Source organism: Eschrichtius robustus, chromosome 4 (genome assembly GCF_028021215.1).
Source record: "Eschrichtius robustus isolate mEscRob2 chromosome 4, mEscRob2.pri, whole genome shotgun sequence".
NCBI lineage: Eukaryota > Metazoa > Chordata > Mammalia > Artiodactyla > Eschrichtiidae > Eschrichtius > Eschrichtius robustus.
The window spans coordinates 133,078,511-133,101,300 of record NC_090827.1 but is presented as its reverse complement, the minus strand read 5'-3'; the positions used below and the strand labels follow the sequence as shown (position 1 = coordinate 133,101,300).

The following is a 22,790-nucleotide window of genomic DNA, read 5'->3' as shown; positions in this document are numbered from 1 at the left end:
GTCAAGTGTCAACTGTATAGAGAAATGTAAAATCCAGTTCACAGACTAATATTAGAGCTAGAATAAGTTCTTAAGAGAACACATAGATTAGTCACAGAGGTCAGAAATGAGCTCTAACAAAATAATCGACTCAAGGAATTTCTTTTTTTTTTTGCCCAGCTTTTTTTTTTTTTTTAATAGAAGTATAGTTGATTTACAATATTATATTCATTTCAGTTGTATAACACAATTCAGTGTTTTAATGGATTATATGCTATATCAATACAAAGTTATTATAAAATATTGACTGTATTCCCAGGGCTGTACATTACATCCCCGTGACTTACTTATTTTATAACTGGCAGTTTATACCTCTTAATCTCCTTCACCTATTTCACCCCTCCTCCTTCCCCTCCCCACTCTGGTAACCACTAGTTTGTCTTCTGTATCTGGAAGTCCATTTCTGTTTTATCTGTTCATTTGTTTCGTTTTTTAGATTCCAAATATAAGTGAAAACATACAGTATTTGTCTTTCTCTGTTTGACTTATTTCACTAAGCATAATACCCCTCCAGGTCATCCACATCATAAATGGCAAGGTCTCATTCTTTCTTATGGCTGAGTAATACTCCAGTGAGTATATATACTACATCTTCTTTATCCATTCATCTGTCAATGGGCACTGAGGTCACTTCCGTATCTTGGCTGTTGTAAATAATGCTGCTATGAACACTGGGGTACACATATCTTTTCAAGTTACTGCCCAACTTCTTAGGGGAACTTGGGGAACTTAGGGGAAAGGCAGAATATTACATTTAACTACAAAAAAGAAACGGGCAATGCTGTGCCACTGAAGTCAGTGAACAATGGTGGAAAACCAAAATACTTCAGGGTGGCAACAGGATGGGCAGGAGAGAGTAAAGGTAAGGGCTGGGAAATCCAACTTACTAATAAACATTGTGGAATAAACAATGTATCCAATTATACGTACTCTTAAAGAGAACCTGGTATTACATGCGGCTGGAACGAAGTCCGTAAACGGCAAAGAGAAATCAATGTTTAGTGTTTGCCCACAGGCTGCCAGGTACACTGCAAAAAAAAAAAAAAAAAAAAAGAAAAAGAAAAAGAAAAAGAAAAAGAAATTTACTTCTGATTTCAAAAAAATTTTAAACAAAAACTGCCTTAAATACACACCTAAACAAAATTAAATTTAATATGCTTAGTGTGATACAAATTCTGAACTAGTTTTCTGAGAGTCTTCTAAGACAATGGAAAAAAAGATCAATTCTAGTATCTATTAAAACCACAAAAACCAATACCAGTTCTCTTCGTTGGTTATTTGTCTTAATGAACAGAATACTAACCTAATTTTTAAAACGTACTTACCATTTTCCTGTTGTTTAGTGGAACAGTCAATCCAATTGTGCTGATTAGCTGCCCAAATCATTTCAAACTGATGAAACATGATTTTAAAATTCCACGTAAATGGAACAAATGAAAAAATGTCTGGAGCACTATCGCTCGACCAGTCTTGAATTAAATCTACAATTATTGAGGCAGGAGACAGAATGTAAAATTAATTGAAATTCAGAAAACAAAATAAAAATATTCTAACACCAAAAACTTTCCTGTTGTTATCGAAAATGAACTTTTATACCAAAATATTAAAAGGTGATTAAGATGTAGCTAAATGATTGGACAGTAAAAACGCTTACTGACTAATCAGCGTTCCAAATAAAAAAAACGTTTACGCATTTCATATGCCTGTTATGTTTTTAAAGAAACTTCAGAAGATAAAAAAGGGGAAAAAAATTACCTGATATTCTGTTACCAAAATACCTAACATTGTGGATGTATCTCATCCTAGTTCTTTTTTCGATGTAGATTTTTACACTATCCTAGACGTACAAGTTATATTACTTTTTTTCACTGAACTCAAAATGTTGCCATCTTATTTCGTACACATTAACAAAAATTTTGTTCATTAAAAAGATTTGCAAAGATTTACTTAACCATTTGCTGTACTTGGATATTTAGACTTTTTTCAAATTTTTGTTATATATAATGTTATCATGAATATTTTCATGCAAGATATTTTACGTATTCAGGATTATTTTGTCAGGATAGATTTAAAAAATGGATTTGCTAGGTCAAAGTTTATGAAAGTTTTTAAGGCTATTATAAATCACAAAACTTCTTTCCAAGAGTAGTAGATCCATTTATGCTCCTATTAGAAATGTACGGTCAACTATCCATTTCACCGTACCTGCTCCTGCATTATATTTCTTTCTACCTCTCTCCCTTTCTCTATTTTTGTTTTGGGCGGGTGTGGGGGGGGGGGCCGGGAGTGGGGGTGATGCGGCTTGATAATTGGTAATTGAAAAATGCTCTCTCACTTTAATTGAATTTCTTATTTACAGGTAGGGTTGAACATTATTCGTGTTGTTTTATTCACAAAACAAATACCTACAGAATGTCTAATGTGTGCCAGACTCTGTTTTAGACTGTGGGAATACAATGTGAACAAAACAAAGACTTGGCCTTAGACTTACAGTCAGTCATCTTTGTTGACTGCTGATTTACTGTATTGCTGATTTGTTGGTTTAAGTGTTGTTTTTTAAAATTGTGTTCATAGTCAGCTCCTAGTTCATAGTTCTTAGTCTGCTTATCCTTTCGTACCTTGATTTTTTTTTTTTTTAACCTCAATAAGCAAAAAGTCTTTATATAAAGACGTTAGTCCTGTTCTATCACAGTGCTTTCCTCTACTTTTCCTCTGGCATTCACATTATTGCATGCATTGTATACTCCCAGCAAGGATGTCCTTCAATAAATGGTCTCCTCCTAAAAGGTGTCAAGCTCATCTTTGTATACTCACAGTACATAACACAGTGCTATAAAATCAGAACTTTGTGTATTGGAGAGAGGGAAACAACTACAAGTACCATTGTTATAGCACAAACTCTGACAACCAGACAGTCCTGGGTTTAAATTGTGGCTTTATCATTTTATTAGTTACATAATCTTGAACAAATGACTGAAATGTTATCAGTTTTCTCTTTTACAAAATGGGGACAACTTCACAGACCTACTGTGAGAATTTAGATTATATATGTGAACTTTTAGCACAGAAACTGCCACAAGATAAGCACTCCACAAACACTAGCACTTAGTATTAAAGATATTCTAAGGAAAATAATAGGCAAAAATACTTAAATATTTAAAGTAGTTTTCTTTGAATTTTAAAGGACATCTTTAAACTAAAAAATATTAGATTCAGTAATGAAATCAGAAGTCAAATATCATATGAACTCATTTAAAATTTAGCTGCAGGGGCTTCCCTGGTGGTGCAGTGGTTGAGAATCTGCCTGCTAATGCAGGGGACACGGGTTCGAGCCCTGGTCTGGGAAGATCCCATGCTGCGGAGCAACTGGGCCCGTGAGCCACAACTACTGAGCCTGAGCGTCTGCAGCCTGTGCTCTGCAACAAGAGAGGCCACGATAGTGAGAGGCCCGCGCACCGGGATGAAGAGTGGCCCCCGCTTGCCGCAACTAGAGGAAGCCCTCGCACAGAAACGAAGACCCAACACAGCCAAAAAAATAAATAAATAAATAAATAATAAAGGTGCTAATAATTAAAAAATAAATAAATAAAATAAATAAATACATAAAATTTAGCTGCAATGTACAGAAACTTGTGCACATATATTAGAGAGACTCCTCTCTTGATAAAATGGCAAAATAATACATTTGATATCAAATTTCAATAACAATTTAAATTAATCTTAGTAAGATGCAGTTTTACTATATCAACGATAAAAGGCGTATGGCTATTAACCTGTTCTAAGACTAGAATGGAAATTTCCACTTAACGATTTTACTTTAAATATACTTTTATTTCATTTAACAAGCAATCACAGTAGCTCATCATACCTTATAGTATCTACGCCTACTTCTAAAATTTTACTTCTACATACCGCCCTACCTAACTAACCTGACTGCATCCCTACTATCTAACTTTATTCTTTAACACAGTGTTCAGCACTTAAGAGATGCCCAAAAGTCATCTCTGGGATTAGCCAACTACACAATACAAATTCACCATTCATCAAGCTGATTTTCACACTTTTCTTCCTCATAAACATTTTTGGTTCTGCACTTTTACTCAAACTATTCATCCTTTCTAAAATGAACACACTCTTTGGTAACCTCTTTGTTGCAGGAAAACTCTAACCATCTTTAACAACAGCATGACACTACAGAGACAGTACAGAGGCTACTACAGTCAAAAAATTGTTCTTAAATGTCTCTTGCACTTACTAGCTTCATGAGTCTGCCCAAGTCATTGAATGTTTCTTCAATTTCATCATTGTTAACTCAAGGATAACAATGACAGCTATCCCTTTTCAGAGTTGTTGTGAAGATGATACCAATGAACATGCTTTGGAATGTTTTATGAAAACATACTATGCAAATTTTAGTTAATATTACTGAGTTCATTTACAAAGACCATTTCCAATCTTAATGTCCTTCCTTACTTTCTCTAATTATCTTCAGACTGTATTGATTTCCTCTGTATCCACGTCTTACATGCATTTGTCAGCTTTGAAATTCATGCTTGCACTCAATGTGTGTGTGTGTGTGTGTGTGTGTGTGTGTGTGTGTGTATATATATACTGTTAGGTATTGTTTTATTTGTCTAAGTCTAGTACTGCACATGCCAATATACTTGAGATTGATAAATAAATTCCCATAAGCGATATCCCTATAAGTTCTCTCTGCGTTGAGATCATGGCTTATATTTGTTTTGAATCATTATTAATAAGTGACTCTCAACTTACACTGGTTGCATTTATCTACCTCATAGTACTACTTAAAAGACTGAGCTATAATTGCTAGTAAAATAAACACAAGTTCAAATAATCTACTGATCATCTAAGGAAACCAACATAATTTTATAGTTTTTAGCCAATTTCTATTTTAATGTCTTATTAGTTTTTTTAATATCTTATCTAAACATCAGTATATTCTGCAATATAGTTTCCCTACCAGCTTATATAATATCTTTACTGAAAAATATTAAAAATTATGGTAACAAAATATTTTTACTAGGAACCTCAAAAACTACTTCCAATGTGTATTTCTCTTTAAACCAAAAGCTGCTCTTATTACCAGATGGTCTTACCAAACAAATATATTTATTTGGAAGTACTTTCTTGATGACGGCCTTAATCATTTAGATAACAAAATTTTAAAAGTTGTGAAGTTGGTAATCTAAATGTTAGTCTGGGAAAAAACTCATCTACAACTCACTTTATAATTCAGTTGATAGGTCAACACCCTACAAAATGTCCATCACCTGGTACTGGGGCTTTGCAATACCGTTATATTGTCTTCTTCTCCCATTATCAGAGTAAACCTAAGTCAATTTCATTATTGCCTGTAAAGACTTCACTTCTGCCTTTGTTTTACATCTTTCACTCCTGAGGCTATATATTGTACTTATCATGAAGAGATCTCTGTCCCACATTGAAATCTCTTAAGAACAATTTTATCCCACTAGTAACTGGCATGAGAATGGCTCTTGAGGCATATTAGGTATTCCCTCACACCAAATAGATAATTTATTTTCTGCAAAAATCTGTCAACAGAGAAATGTAAAACTGAGAAAAGAGAAAAGCAATTCAAACACTATGACCAAGTATGTTCTCTCCAAGGCTAAATTAATATCACTCTCTGATAGTATCTTTTTTAAAGAATAAATAAGTTTTTGAAGGACTCTAGAAAGATTTCAGAAGTAATATATCTAAATGTTATAGCTGTTAAATCTGGGAGATGAGAACTTAAGTTTTGTACCTTTCTATATTTTTTAAATTTCTCCAAATAAATTTTAGAAAAAAATAACTAAAAAAGTGAAGTTAAATAGGTATAAGCATAAAGATTAGAGTCAGAGAAAGAAAATAATTTAAGAAAAAACACAATTGTAATTTAGGAAATGTGTACTTGTTTAACTAATACAATATTCAGTCTAAATGTAAGCGCTACTACAAAATAAAGTTTAAATTGTGAGAAATTTATACTTCTACTCCAAGTATTCTTAGCACTGCTAAAGTCTGAGATTGTGAAATTCTGGAGGAAAAACAATGTGAAGTATTGAATGCTTGAAAATAGTGGGTTTTTTCTTTAAGTTCAAATAAATTAAATAATTTATAATTTAAAAAGTCTAGGGCTTCCCTGGTGGCGCAGTGGTTGAGAGTCTGCCTGCCAATGCAGGGGACACGGGTTCGAGCCCTGGTCTGGGAAGATCCTACATGCCACGGAGCAACTGGGCCCGTGAGCCACAATTACTGAGCTGGCACGTCTGGAGCCTGTGCTCCGCAACAAGAGAGGCCGCGATGGTGAGAGGCCCGCGCACCGCGATGAAGAGTGGTCCCCACTTGCCGCAACTGGAGAAAGCCCTCGCACAGAAACGAAGACTCAACACAGTCATAAATAAATAAATAAAAGAACGTGAATTTCAAAAAAAAAAAGTCTAAAAAGAAAGAAAGCAACTGGAATCTATTTTAAAAGATTAGCAAAGTTAGAAATGATAAAATCTTAAGTGAGAAGGAAAAGACTATGCAAAGAAGCTATCTATATAAAAACAGATTCTTGAACCAGACTATTTGGGTTTGGAATCCTAGCTTGACTTAGTCATGTAACCCTGGACAAATTGCTTAACCACTCTGTAACTCACTGCCCTCATCTGTAAAATAAGGATAATGATAATAAAATTGACCTCAGAGAATTATTATGAGGATTTAATGATTGAATATGTGAAACTGCTTAGAACAGAGACAGACACTAATACACACTGTAAGTTTTAGCTATTATTTTTTTCATAAATCTGAATTAAGTAGTACTTATTCAATGTTCAGCTTCACTGACAAAAATTTAACTTGCCAAGGACTCTGTCAAAGTTTCTACTACTGGGACCTTGACTTGAGCCTTGGAGAAGAATTATACAACTGCAAAAATACAGAATCATTCTATCTAATCCCCATGATAAGGCTCCTGATCAAAGCAAAAAACAAATATAGAAGACTAATGATTGAACATATTATAGTAATGGCATTATTATAAAAGGCCAAAACTCTAGCAATAGCAAAATTAGGTCAGAAATTGTTATCCCTATTTCACAGATAAGGAAACTGAAGCTTAAACAATTAGGAAATTTGGCCAACATCATATTGCTAGTAAGTAATGTCAGGACAGGGAAACCTGTGAATATCTTAATCACTGCTATACCCACAAACATTAGTACTCAGCACAGAATGCTTGTAAACGATGGGTGGGTGGATGGACGAACAGATAAACGCAGCAATCAGTCAAGCAAATATTAGGAGTTCTGGGGTAGCCACTGATCCTAGAAAAGCAGACCAAGTCTGGCTAAACTTCTTACAGAAAGGCTCAAAAAATGCTTATTTTTATGTAGCAATATTTATGTCATTCAGAGACTAAGACCACATGTTCCCATAATCATAAAATAATGAGTAGCTATCATAACATGCTGCAAGAAATAAAAGAATTTTTTCCACCTAATGATAGCATCAACTCAATTATACATGCCAACAGAAAGGAGTTAAGTAGGGACTCCAAATATAAAAATAACATATTTGACTATTTGAATATACTGTCTGTGGATTACTAACTAAAACAAAATAATAAAGCCACGATGATGCCTAATTCAGGAAGAGAAAGAAACTGATTCATCTTCCCCAACTTATCCCCCACTGAAGTGACACAAAAATGAGTTCTTGCACTTCCTCCTAAGCTCAATTTTGGGTTCATATTTTCCTTGTTTGGGTTAGAAGACAGCACAGAACATGTATATTTAAGTTTTTCCTTTGATAAACTTGGCCCCAAAAGAAGTGTAAAAGAAAGTATGAATTGTGTCATCAAGTCCCTACGTTGAATCTAAAAGCAAAACTTATTGACTATAAACAAGTTCACTATGATAAATCTCAAATCTCATTGTATTTACACTTATTAGAAAATTACCTGTGAAGAAATTCTTCTGTGCAAAGATGAAGTGGTAGGTGGCTTTATAAACCTCTAATTCACACTGCCATGTCTGTGGCATGTTCCATATTCGGGGGTAGCTGGCATTGATGTGAAACTGCAAACCAAATGTTAAGTAAAAATGTCAGAGGTTAAAATATGACATTGTGTGACAGCATTAGAAATGAACTCGCACAAACCGGCGAGTAATTAAAACTTACTTTCCTACTGAGCCAAAGAGAATGTCCCTTAGAGATTTTAATATTGCTGTGGCTAAAGGTCAGTATCCATGGTTACATCCAGCTCCTTGAAATACTAAGCCATGATGTGGCCAAAAAACTTTAAGAACAAATCAGGCTACAGTTTTGATACTGTAGCTGAACAAACAGAGTAACAGCCAACTTCATTAACTCTTCTTTAAATGTAATCTGTTAAGTGAGAGGCTCAGGGTCAGGCAGGGTAGAGGGCAATGCATACTGTCACACAGAAGTTTGGCCACCAGTGCCTCCTCGGTTCTCATTTGACAGCACAGTAGTTATGAATCTGACATGATGCTTTGTGGTATATTCCACCTGCCAAAGCTTGGCAATTCTGCAAAGGCAAGAGCTGCCTGGCAAGGAATACCGTTATTGCACAGCACCATTTATCAGCAATAGCTCAGGAATTCATTAAAATGCTGAATATTCATATTTATAGTATTCATTATATTCTTGGTAATTGCAAAATTTTCTTCTTAATTTACATATATCATATATAAATATGGTTGTTTAGACAAGCAATTAAGGACCTAATGATATCATCTAATATAAAAGAATCCTCTCTAAATATCAGCCATTCTATGCAGTGACTTTTGTTATTATTGTTGTTATTGTTGTCGTCCCTGAGAAAAAATAATAATCTGCTTGATTAATGAGTTCCCGACCTGCAGTTTTCAATCAGGAGCATTTCCATATTTATTCTGTTTCTAATATGGAGCAATTCAGGGTATCAATAACATTTTCTTCCTTTTACCTTATTCATCAAGTAAAAAAGGACAATGAATTATTAAGCCCTGAGAAAGAATCTGATGGTGCCAGAAAACATAGAGTAAAAAATTATCTTACTTACAGCATAGGAGACAGCTAGTCTAGCCATATAATGAAGTTTAAAAGCAATACACCGAGAACTTTTCGCATTTTTAAAGGCCAAAAACCCATGTAGTGTTGCCTTATATTCATTTCCCCCAAAAGAAGAGCAACAGAGAGATGCCAAAGGGAGTCCACAGCATTGGGAATCTACCCCTCTTCCCAAAAACATGGTCAAGAGCATCTGGTCGTTCTTGAATGAGAAGACTGACCATTTGATGACCTCCTGCCCATTAAAATTTTATATTAAAAAATTAAAACCAAATTTGTATTTTATGGATGTAGGCATATCAACATATACTCTAGACTTACTGCTAACATTTCTGCTTCTAAAAGAGTCCGGTATTGCATGCTGGTAGTGGCATCAACATGTAAGAGTTGTCCTTTAATCGCAGGGGTGTAACCTAAAATAAGTGAAAACATAAAAATTAACAACCTAAAGAAATATATACATATAATTAAAAATTTTAGACTGGAAACAAATTCCCCCACCACACAAAGAAGGAATTCCTGAAAAATGGTAATCAGTCACTATTTAAATACACCCCCAATAATGTGGAGTATACTATCTAATATGTAACCTATCTCATTTCGGACAGCTCTGATGGAAAAGAGTTCCATCTTCATATAAGGTCTATCCTGACTCTGCTTTCCAGTGCAAAACTACAAGTCTATTTTCCATATGATAGTGTGCAAATATTTAAGACTGCTCCCATGTCTTTTTTTCACTGACTCAAGGGTACATATATTCATCATTTTCAACTACCCCTTATGTAATGACAGTTGCTTTTTTTTCTTTTTCTTTTTGGAAATTAAAACACCAGCTTTATTATAGAGGTATTGAAAACATGGCTTTGAATATCCCAATAAGAAAATCTTGAGTTAGTCATAGCTACAGACAGGCAATGCTAGAAATCCAAATCTACTCCACCACCCAGGACAGACCCTTTCACTAAATGACTTCAAAGAGTCTGAAATCTGTCTGTAGAAAAGACAGTATAAAAAAAAAAAAGGGAATAGGATGGATCTAATATATCATATCCTTGTTCAAAATACACCCATCAGGGCAAGGATAGGTAGGAGAGAAGTCAGGAGATTGCACAAATAAATTATTAAAAAAGTGTGTAATGACAGTTGCTAAACAAAAAAACTATTCCTTACATAGTGACAGTCACCAAACAACACAGCCCCATTCTGAATAAAAGCAGAAAGGTTCAGAGTATTTCACTTCTTTTCTTGATGGACTGCCCTCCTATGAACACTAACACTATGATCATTCTTATATGGCTAATTCAACATGCATCCTGCTCTGGGCATTTTTTTTTCCCTAAACACCTGAATCTCTGGGACCAGTTTTCAAATGTTTTCGAATTACATTTTGTTATTGTCCAAGAACTAAGTCTATTTTTCCCTTTGAAGACAGTCATCTTAAAAGCCACCTAACCTTTACCAAGAACTTGACTGGGTTTTCCTTAGACACTTAACTCATTCAGTTCAACAGTTAGTGTGCTGTGGCACTTCCCATGAATTCATAATAGGTATATGCTCAAGATATTGACGCCTCAGTCCTCAGATGGTCCCTTTACCCCAGCGCACCAATAAATGTACCCCCCCAAAATCTGTACAAATATTATTTCCTATATGCATCATCAGTTTAAAAAGGCAGAGGGACTTCCCTGGTGGCACAGTGGTTAAGAATCCGCCTGCCAATGCAGGGGACACGGGTTCAAGCCCTGGTCCGGGAAGATCCCACGTACCGCGGAGCAACTAAGCTTGTGCACCACAAGTGCTGAGCCTGCGCTCTAGAGCCCGCGAGCCACAAATGCTGAGCCCGCGTGCCACAACTACTGAGCCTGCGTGCTACAACTACCGAAGTCCACGCACTTAGAGCCTGTGCTCCGCAACGAGAAGCCCCCACTCGCCGCAACTAGAGAAAGCCCGTGCACAGCAACGGAGACCCAATGCAGCCAAAGATAAATCAATCAATCAAAAAAAAAAAAAGGCAGAAGCACTCCCTTAACTGAACCATGCTCAATTCTGTGCAACCCTCAACAGCCTCTTCTCCTACAGAATTACAGATCCTATATATCAGTAATTAAGGCTATCCTGAAAGATGCTTCTTTCCAACTGACTACTCTGAATCCTAGAGAATCTCAAGCATCTGCTTCAAGACTTAGGTTATTCTTTTAAAAGTAACTAAGATAAGGTTTTAGTTCTTCAGTGTAATAGCCCTAAAGTTACAGGGAAAAGATATACTATCTCATTCTCAGTCACTTTTTCAATTAATTATCTAAGCAGGCAGACTCAACTGTTACCTTTTTATGCAAGCTAATAAATCCAGTCAACACCTTTGCCTGTTTTCTTCTTATCGTAGCAACAAAATGAGTGACAGAAACAAGAAAAGAGAGCCAAGAATTACATAAAAATTATTCTAATTATACTTAGCAATAGTAACATTGCTATTCAGTAATTTAAAAACATTGGTGAGTTGCTACTCCCCATACTCTCAAGAAAGTGAAGAAATAAAGCAGAATTTCACTTCAAGTGGTCTCAATTACAAATGTAATAAGAGGATGGGAAGAACAAGGAGAAATGAGGGAGACTATATAATATTTTGATAAATTTAATAATAAAGTATTTAATCATGTTACTGATTAACCTGTATCAGAGCCCAAATTTCAAATTCATAATGAACTTAGATTATCTTAGCTCAGATAAAACTACAGCTAATCAGGGCATGATTTAATATTTTAAATATGAAATATTCTGCTTTCTTAAAGTTATGTTATTCAAAGTACCCAGCTTACTTCCTGACAAAAATCTACTAACAATATAACCTAAAACAAAGCCTATTAGTCATTCAATCTATTTCTGCCCATGGACCACGTGCCAGGTCCTGGGCTTGGCACACGTATACACCAGTGAAAAGAAATACGTAGTACCAGCCTTCACAGAGCAACAGACTAACAGGAAAAACATACACTAAGCAAATTACGCACAAACTTACAAAAGAAGTGTAAGGTATAATAAAGCACAGAATAATAAGACCTAGCTTGATTAAAACGCTTTTCCCTTCTCTCTAGGTGCATGAATAATATAGTATTTACTAACTACAGGCACATCAAAATATAATAAAAATCTGAAAAAGAAAACCCCATTAATTTTAGTCTAACTGGATTAACAATTATTTATATATTAATTATTCCCCTACTAATCACTTAAAACAGAAAAACACTCATCGTAGCTTACCATTTTCCTCGACTGTCATTGGGATATTAATTTCTAAATATGAGCCAGCTCCTACATTTACATGTACAGCATTTGTTTCCTACCAAAAGCAAAAAATAATTCATGAGACATTTATTATAACTACACTCCCATCTTTACTTTTCAGTTATTATCAAAGACAAAATTTAATCATCAATAATATTAAATAGGTATTAAAAGTTCCTAAGAGCAAAAGTTCAAATTTATACCAAAAATATACTAAAACAGTTTGGCCAGATTTAAAGGAGAAAATGAATCAGACTATAGTATAAAGGTCTATTATTATTAATTAACTTCTTTCTACTATTTGGCACTTAATGAAAGTAACATACATACAATTATTGGGGGTGGGGGTCAGGGAAGCTCATAGAAATGAATCTGAGTATAGGACTAGTCACCAGAAAGATACTTTGGAAAATAATGTTCAAATTTTACACATAATTTTCTACTATATTATTTCAATAATTACCCTATTTTTGGTAAACAGCAAGTCAATTGTAGCATCTGCAATAATATTCATTCGTAGTTCAAAAGCAAGGATCTGTCTTGGTCTCCCAGGCTGTGCAATTTCAGAGACTTTCAGAACTTGATAATCAGGAGGGAAGAAGAACTTCCATAAACAATCTCTAAATAAGGAGGAAGAAAGAATGATGACAAGTTATTCAAATAAAATTACCACTGATAAGAGACAAAATCAGTATTATAACTTTCTATTACCACTGCTATCTTATTTAACAATTAGACATAAAATTGAAAAAAAAAATTAAGTCACAAAATAACACCTAACATAATTTCCTTTCAGTAAAATGAAAGACTGTTTTCTCCAATGTTTTATACTTCCAGAGATCAATGAGCTTTGAGCACTTAATATACTACTATCAAATAAGACATAGGTAAGACCAAATTTGCACTATTCAAACATACTGTGAAAAATTAAAGACTTTCTACAGGTATATCAATTGTGCAAATGGCAAAGAAAGAGCTGAAGGGGGATGGTTTAATTAGAATCATTCCACTCTGGCCAATTACTACTTAACCTTTCTGAGGACACTCGCCTGCTTCCTCACCTGTAAAAGAGGATTATCATAACCAGTCTCAGAGAATAGATCCAAGAATTAAATGACAACATATATGAAAAAGACTTGGCAGTACATGGCACATGGAAAAAGTGTTATTTCTATTATTTTCATAATCACTATTAATCAATGTTATAACAAAAAGAGTCTAAAGAGCAATAGATTTCTAAAAAGAAGCAAGTGTTTGGAGGCTAGGGCTCTAATGTATTTGCCTCCCCTTATCATTTGACAAACATGAAAGAAACCAAGAAACTTTCAATTCATAGTCTTCTATATAATTAAAAATTAGCATGTGACTCATACATTCAGAAGAAGTATCAGTTTCTGACTTTTAAATAGGAAGAGTTGAGGAAGGAGTCATCAGTAACAGGAAATGCTGCTTGGAATAAACTGACTGGGAAAAATCAGATCAACAGAACAAAATTTGCAAACTGATCCATTATAGACTTGAAAAGAAAATTAAGTCTGTAAATGTTTTGGCTAAGACACAAATATATAAAACTAAGCTTTCAAGACAAAGAATCCATCTGATCATTAGGTGATCATGGTCTATAAAATGGGTAGCAGGATACAATGAAAAGAGCAGTGGACTTGACGGGTTGGTCTGAATCTTGGCTCTAGATGCTATAGCTTTACTATCTTGCCCAAATCACTGAACTTCTGTGTCTCCATTTTCTCACAGGTATAATCAGATCACCACACCTGTCCTTGTGTCTCTCACTGTTATGAAGATCAAGTGTGAAAATATAAATGAAAGCACTTAAGTGAAAGCAATAAAAGGCCAGACAATATCAGGAATATTTGCATTATTATAGTTATCATTAAGGAGTAAGTACGAATTTATAAAGTTTATATTTCAACTCTGTCATGAAAACTCTTAAAAACAAAAGCTGAGCGTCTTAAAGATTCAGACACAAGAGGGAGGGGATATGGGGATATATGTATACGTATAGCTGATTCACTTTGTTATACAACAGAAACTAACACACCACTGTAAAGCAATTATACTCCAATAAAGATGTTAAAAATAACAAAAAAAAAGAAAATCATGTAAAGGTAACAGAACTGACATTAAAATCTATAAGCTAAATAAGGTCATGCGACATCAGAGATCAAAAACTCACAATGCTGAGTCAACTATCCAATAATAAAACAGTTGAGATTTCTTTCTATATTTCTTACACTAATAGGTAGGTACTAAAAAAAAATGACCTAATTAACATTTCTGATAACAGTTCATATTTGTTTAGAAACTCAGTATGGGGAAGGAGAAAAGGAAATGGCTACAAGGGAGGAAATGCACAATTTGCATATATAAGGGAGGGGATAAATACTATTATTACTCACACAAGGAAACTAAACCCATGTGATAAATTTCTTTCTTTCTTCTTTCTTTTTAATAAATCTGAATGGTTTTGTTAAGTCCAGGTTAAAAAATGTATTGCTGTTCTCTCCTAGCAGTGGCAGGACCTACTGAAGGGAGCTGGTAAAGCAAATTTTTCTTTCATGTTATCTTCAGTATCATTTCTCTGTATTATACAAAGATCACCCAAAGAGTGAATATGACTATATATTAAAAGAATTTTAGCTAGGATTTTCATGTAAATATAGCCTAATACTTTTTCTTAATGCAATACAATTAAATATAGTTTAGAAGAATCACACTTTATTCAAATACTAAAATGCAAAAATATTCTGTGCCTGTGTTAAAGCACTGTTTTAAGTTTTTCCTTTCAAATATAGCAAGTGTAACTGTTACTTAAGGGAATGTAAAACCCCTCATTTTCAACTATTCCACAGTAAATACAGCATGGTTTAATGTATGAAAAATTTTATTATAAAAGGAAAATTTAAATCCAGTAATTTGAAAAATATTTGTTTTCTAACCTGAAATTTTAAGCTCTGTTTACCTTCGGGTCTAATAATCTAACCCAGAACTTAATGAAGTACTGTATTAGCATACTCCAAGTATTCAAATAACACACTTACTTATACATTTACCATACAAGTATTATACTAGCTATATAAATAACTAGTACTTATTTAAATAGTTACTTAATGGAGCAGGTATTTCTATATGCTAGAGATACCAAGGTTAACAGAATATAGTACCTGACAAAGTATATAATTCTTCTAACAATGCTAGGTAGAAAGCACTTTTTTTTTTGTTTTTTGGCTGCGTTGGGTCTTCGTTGCTGCACCCGGGCTTAGAAAGCACTTTTTAAAACAATTAAGTTTAGTTTGCAAGGCAGAAATAGAGACACAGATGTAGAGAACAAACGTATGGACACCAAGCGGGGAAAGCGGCGGGGGTGGTTTGTGGTGCTGGGATGAATTGGGAAACTGGGATTGACATATATGCCCTAATATGTATAAAATAGATAACTAATAAGAACTTGCTGTGTAAAAACATAAAATAAAATAAAATTCAAAAAATAAATAAATAAAACAATTAAGTATAAAAAGAGTCAGTATATCAAGTCAGTATCAGCACTCTTAGTAGTCCATCAGTGGCCCAGTAATATCTGCCTCAGTGACTGATTAAGCTTGTATTTCTCCATTCAAGCTAGTTTATGAAAGACTAAACTAGCTTTAAACAATGTATATTTACGTAAAAATTTAGCTGTTCCCTCATAAATAGTAGTACATGTCCCCTCCTTTGTTTAAAATTCTTCAGTAAGTAGGTAGATGTTCATAATATATTAAAAATAGAAAATTACTTCAAAATTAATAGAATAACTAAGAATAAAAAACCCTTTTTTACCTTTCAGGCACTCCCTATTACCTCCAGTATAAAATCTATATATTTCTTAACTACCTACAACTCTCTTTAACAACCTATAGAACCTATTAAGACAATTCTCCACTGCCATCATGCATTTGCAGAACTCCTCCCTTGCCCTGATAACTTATCCTTCTTTCCCTGGCTAATTCTTACTTATGTTTCAAAACTCAACTCACATATTACCTCAACCAAAAAGCATTCCCCAGTTCTCTCCTCTTCAATATGAGTTATGAACCTGTTATGGGTTAAATTGTGTCCCCCTAAAATTCATATGTCCTAATCCTCAGTACCTCTTAATTTGGCCATAGTTAGAGACAGGGTCTTTAGAGAAGTAATTAAGTTAAAATGAGGTCAATAGGGTAGGCCCTAATACAATATGACTGGTATTCTTGCAAGAAGAGGAAATTTGGACACAGAGACCTACAAAACACACAAGAGAGAAGACCATGTGAAGATACAGGGAGAAGATGACCATCTACAAGCCAAGGAGGGAGGCTTTGAACACAGCCTTCCCTCACGGCCCTCAGAAGGAACCAATCCTGCCAACACCTTGATCTCAGAATTCTAACCTCCAGAATGGTGAGAAATTTCTGCTGTTTAAGCCACACAGTCTGCGGTACTTTGTTGTGGCAGCCTCAGCACACTAATACAGTACCTCTCTAAATTCTTCATCAAGACTTTTTACATACCTCTAATACAGCACTTAATAAAACTCTTTTGTTTCTTTTTTCCGAAACTGAACTATGTATGTCTGTTAGCTCTGAATCTCCATAGTCCCAACAATCCCTGCCATATTCGGTGATTAAATACAAAAGAAAAAACCAAGGAACCAGTAAATATTCTGCTCATTCACCATTTTTCTAATGAATTAGCTCCTCCTTTAGAGCAAACTTGCTTGTGCCAATTTCTCTACAAATTATTTGGATTAAAACGTTTAGTGATATCTTACCCTGCCATAATAAAATAGCTTATAAAAATATCAATACTAAGCTAGTTTTTAATAAAAATTATAGTAATATCCCAATACGTTTGACTTAGCAGAAATATAATTTAATCAAGTACCTCTGCCTATCAGCCCATGGCCCATAGTTGAAATCTGTTCCTTTACCACAAACTATATCCAGTCCCCAACAGGGAGGCAAATCTTGTAATTTGCAATCCTCACTGCTCATTTCTCCTTCAACAGTTTCTTCTGTTTCTTCTGGAACAAGTCCTATATTGCAGAATATACAATATGAAGATAGTTACTTAAAATAACCATTAAAAGGCTTCCTTAGATCAACATTTCTAAAAATTTTTTGATCTCAGGAACCTTTTACACTCTATATTGAAGACCCCAAAAGTGGGATTTTTTTTTTTGTATTGTATCTATCAAAATTTACTGTATTCAAAATTTGAATTGAGCAATATTTTTAAATTTTATTTTTAAAATAAACTCATTACATGTTGACATAACAAAATGTCTGATAAGATTTAATGAAAATATGATGTGAAAAATAACTGCATTTTAATGAAAACAAATACAATTTTATTTCATTTTTTATGAAAATATTTTTTAATCAAAATAAGCATATTTTCTAAAACAAATTAATTTATTGAGAAGTGTTGGCATCGTTTTTATTTTGGCAAATTTCTTAAATATACAGCTTAATAGAAAACAAGTGAATTCTCACAGCTGTTTCCGCACTTAATCTATTAAAGAAAACCTAGCCTCATACAAATAGGTAGACAGAAAAGGGAGGAGTATTTTAATAGCTTTTTCAGATAATTCTGGATATTCTTTGACACTAGACCAAAATTCAACAAGTGGTAATTTCTTAAAGATTACTTGCAATGTGGAATCTGAAACCATTATCGCTGAACTTCTCATACTCTGACACATTAAAATTTACTGATCTCTCTTGCACTCTGAATAAATCTTTTACGGACATCATGAATTGGTCATTTGGAAAATATTGGTTCACTGAGACATGCATATTTTTCCCAAATAGACAAATTTCATTATTAAACATTTAAAAAGTCATATTGTTAATATCACTGGTAGTCTCATCAGAAAAGTCATCAAACTCACAGTAGCAGACCCAAATTTTCCAAAATTCTAACTTTCACATGAAAGCTCAAAACCATAGTTTGTCCCTAGTTGCTCTTTCAAGCACAACTGGTATTCCATGAAAAGAGCAAACAGTTCAGCTTGGAACTCAATCACAGAGTGCTTTTCCTCGAAACAACAGTGTACTTTGGTATGGGGCAGAAGTGTATTATGCATTCTTATCATTTTATTAAATGAATATTAAAAAGTTTACTGAAGGGTCAAGATTTAATAAAAGTAATTTTTACTGCTTAATCAAAGACACTGTAAAGTGCACTGGCATTTGTTTTATTGTGACTGCGTGGCAGTGAAAAAGACAGGGATTACTAGTATAGTTTGGAATCACTGCCTTGATTCATGCTAAAGCACCAGAAGTTTTGCCCCCTGTAACTTTTACACCATCAATACAACACAGTAAAAAAAAAAAGGCAAATAACACCCTAATTTTGAAAATACTTTGACCTCATAAACCTCCTTAAAGGTATGAAAAACAAGAATTAGGAAAAAATGACTAAAAATCCAATATTTAGCTTATTTATAAAACTGAGGCCACCTGTGAAGCATTGTAACTAGCTGGACTTCAATCCTTAAACTTTAAGCCTCAAATCCAACTTACTGTGATGTTTTTCCCCTAAGCCAGCATGAACTACCTTAACTATCATCACATTCTCTAATGGTTTTCACTCATGGTCATTTGTATTCACAATTTTTGAAGTATACTTGCAAAAATGGAATTTGAAGGAAAGATTACTATATTGTTCTCTTTTGATCTGAAATACTAAAGTAATATTCAACTTTTGACAAATGACACAGATATTTTTTAGGTAGGCATTCTCACATCCACATTTACCGTTATTAATGCTTATTTATATCCTAAGCAAGGATACTTAAAATATTATTAGATATCAGCATTTCATAGAAGAAACAGAATTGTAGCTATGAAACATATTTTCAAAAAATAATACCTGGCTCATCCATGTAATAGTAGATGTCAACATCATTCGACTGCATCACCACAAAACCTTCTCCCATTAATCTTGGTGGTCTATACAAAGGAAGGTGGAAGGCAAACTAAGTACATCTCCAGAATATAAAATGTTCAGTATTCCAATTAACGATGGTAATGGGTGAAAACAAAAAAGAAAACTAAAAAGCAATCAAGTGTAGAAACTTGAAAAGGGAAAACATCTTTCACATATACAATAAATTGTTCCATAATTGTTTTCTATATTAGACTATATAAAAAATTGGCACTGAAGAATTTTTGACCAGTAAAATCAGTTAAAGAAAGACAAAAAATCTGTTTTGCATTTTTCATTTTAAGTTTTAAATGAGAGAAATCCATTTAAAACAAAGTTTAATTAAATACAATGGAAGAACAATGTTCATTGGAATATAATAATCATATTCTGCATTTGCAACAATAAATTTAAAATTAGACTTCAAATTCAACCATTTTATATTAATAACACTATAAAACTGATTAAAAATATCATCTTATATATTGTAAAATAAAGCATAACCTTTCAGAAACCTTATATTACCTATTATATGCAACTTTATATTACCTATTTCCAAGAATATTTAGTTGATCAACTTGAAATAAACTTAAAGCAAACATCTTGAACTCAAATTCTGGAATGAATGTTTCTGTACCATCAATTAACTTCCCTCTTTACTTGCTTTGATTTAACAACTTTTGCCTTTGTCATACACCACAATACCTTCCTTCCATATCAGAATTAACCTCTCAATCATCAGATAATATAACATATACAAATTCAACAATCTTCTTCTAAATATGTATTAAATCACAAAGGTTAGGATTTCATCTCATTATTTAATCTCCATGCTTACTTTTGAAGAGTGAAAAATACAATTTTAAATCTTTTTATACAAATAGCAGGACACTTTTTCATTTTACTCTGTAGTAATTTTCACAAAAACCCAGATTTATTTTTTTCAGTATTACAACTTGCACCCATAAATATAGAATTGTGTGCGTAGCTTATATTCCAAGATGCTTAGCAATTCAGTGATCCTGAAGAGTGTGAAACCAGGTAGACCCAGAGCCTCCCCGGTACTCAAGTTGGGAAAATGACTGTGTCATTCTAGCCAATCCCTAGAAAATCTAATAGCAAGCTAGCCAAAAGTTGGAACTAAAAAGAAACAATCATGTTTCTCATAACCTCAAACTTTATATTGCCTACACACAAAGACAAAAGCTGAGACAGTGGAAACTCATCACATGAATACTTAAATTACACAAATTTAACCATAGACTCCTTCACAAAAAAGAATAGTGATTGAGAATAACAAAGATTACAAGAGCCCTCACCCCACTCGTGAGCATGTGGCCTGGGAGTCAGATGCGAGTCATGTGTCTGTTACCTGAGGGTCCCAGTCCTCTGGAATGGAAGCATCCCACCACAAAGAGGGTGACTCTAGTGAGACACATTATTACAATGTGTCTCCTATATGCAAGGAGCTACTTCACTGAAGGAAAGCAAATCTGGAAAGCTAGGTGGAAAACTGACTGGGACTTAAATGTCAACTGAATTCCAAAACTGTCTTAACTTCATCAGTTTTCCAAGAGTAATTCTGATTCAATTTTCAACTTTTCATTAACTCAAATGATACTCTACTCTAATGAATTTGTTGAATTTACTATTTATCCATCCCTTCTGAAAATAAAAACCTATCTGTAATGTGTATTTTCTAATATACAAACATCAGGGCTCAATTGCCCAAAATAAATTTCCCAAATACACTGAGAAAATGATAGAAAAATTATAAGCTTATAAACAGTGCCTGACATATATTAAATGGCAATAAATATTAACTATTACAATTAAAAAACAAGAAAAATAGTTTATAGAAAAATATTTAAAATAGGAGTTTACCAGTGGATAAACTCCATTTATCTTATAAAGCAGGAATACTCAGTTGATTTAATAGAGAAATATACGTAATTATTGCCCAACTTATAGCAAAGAAATTAAAAGGATACTAAAGATTCTAAATGATAAGCTACAATAGGTATAAAGAAGTTATTTGTTATTTTTATGACTTTCTTACTCATCATTTTGAAGACCAACATATCTTGGACTAGGAACAAGCATGACTCGAACATTTTCAAGCTTTCCCTTCACAATATGCATGAACTGGTCAAGATGACTGGAAGGTGGTTTTGTAGTATAGGTTAAGAAAGCATCATCAAAGTTGATGCACAGAGTTTGAGGTTGGTAATGATTTCCAAAGGCCAAGCGTCCCTAAAAAAAACAGATAAGAGATATTATGCCATACTATTTAGGCTGTATTTTTTTTTCTCAGCCGACCTAATAACAAGCATTTTCAAGCAACTACTAAATGATTCCACTTTAGCACTATATACTGTTTAAATTGCTCCACTGATCAATTTAGACCAGTGGTTAAAGAAATTTGAGCACTTGTCAATAAATAAATAGCCTTTAAGGTCTATACATTTGTGCTAAAATGGTATTGGTGTTGAAATAATTCTTTCACTTTATTAAGAATGGAACCCAAAGACATCTACAAAATTACTTTCTTAAGTGAAAATTATATTTGCAAAAGTAAAAGGTTCTGTTATTAACCCATGAAACATTAATTGCAGTGGAATTTACTTACTGTGCTCACATTGACCTTTATGACTGGAATAAGTGATCTCCATGAAGATGTGGGGTCTTGAGATTCTGTTTTTACTTTAACTCTGAGAAGAAAAAACAAAAGTTGACATATATGAGAAAAACTTAAGTACCTGAGAATACTGTTGACTTCCTCACAGTACACATTATTATTATTATTTTGGCTGTGTTGGGTCTTCGTTGCAGCACGCAGGCTTTCTCTAGTTGCGGTGAGCAGGGGCTGCTCTTTGTTGTGGTGTGCGGGCTTCTCATTGTGGTGGCTTCTCCTGTTGTGGAGCACAGGCTCTAGGCGCGCGGGCTTCAGTAGTTGTGGCTCACGGGCTCTAGAGCGCAGGCTCAGTAGTTGTGGCACACAGGCTTAGCTGCTCCGCGGCATGTGGGATCTTCCCAGACCAGGGCTTGAACCCGTGTCCCCTGCATTGGCAGGCAGATTCTTAACCACTGCACCACCAGGGAAGTCCCACAATACACATTATTAATATCAGCTATATCTTTCCAAATATATCTAATGACTGCTCAGTAAACAAAACAATGACCATCTAATGGACACGAATATCCCTAAAATGTCTCCTAGAATGTACTCTATCACGCACCAATTTTTATATAAGAAGCTATAACAAAAAAGTATATTTTCAGAATGACAAGCTTTAATGACAAGGTATAAATTATGATGTGCTGTCATTATATCTGTCATTATGCCTATTGCACTACATTATATCATTTTACAAGACAGCAAAAATTATAATTAAAACAAAAATGACCAAGATGTA

General features: G+C 33.9%; 1 protein-coding gene across 7 annotated transcripts in view; it reads right to left on the bottom strand.

Moving 5' to 3' along the window:
- Positions 1-22,790, bottom strand: part of BLTP1 (bridge-like lipid transfer protein family member 1) — a 211,242-nt gene that overhangs the window by 146,155 nt on the left and 42,297 nt on the right. For all 7 annotated transcript variants that reach the window (XM_068543392.1, XM_068543385.1, XM_068543389.1 and 4 more), the window contains 10 exons: positions 22,004-22,085; positions 21,434-21,627; positions 19,321-19,400; positions 17,329-17,479; positions 12,875-13,031; positions 12,388-12,466; positions 9,451-9,542; positions 8,015-8,132; positions 1,365-1,520; positions 970-1,067 (listed from right to left, as the gene is read on the bottom strand). In XM_068543392.1, coding sequence (XP_068399493.1) covers positions 970-1,067; positions 1,365-1,520; positions 8,015-8,132; positions 9,451-9,542; positions 12,388-12,466; positions 12,875-13,031; positions 17,329-17,479; positions 19,321-19,400; positions 21,434-21,627; positions 22,004-22,085 — 1,207 coding nt within the window. The remainder of the gene's footprint in view (positions 1-969; positions 1,068-1,364; positions 1,521-8,014; positions 8,133-9,450; positions 9,543-12,387; positions 12,467-12,874; positions 13,032-17,328; positions 17,480-19,320; positions 19,401-21,433; positions 21,628-22,003; positions 22,086-22,790) is intronic.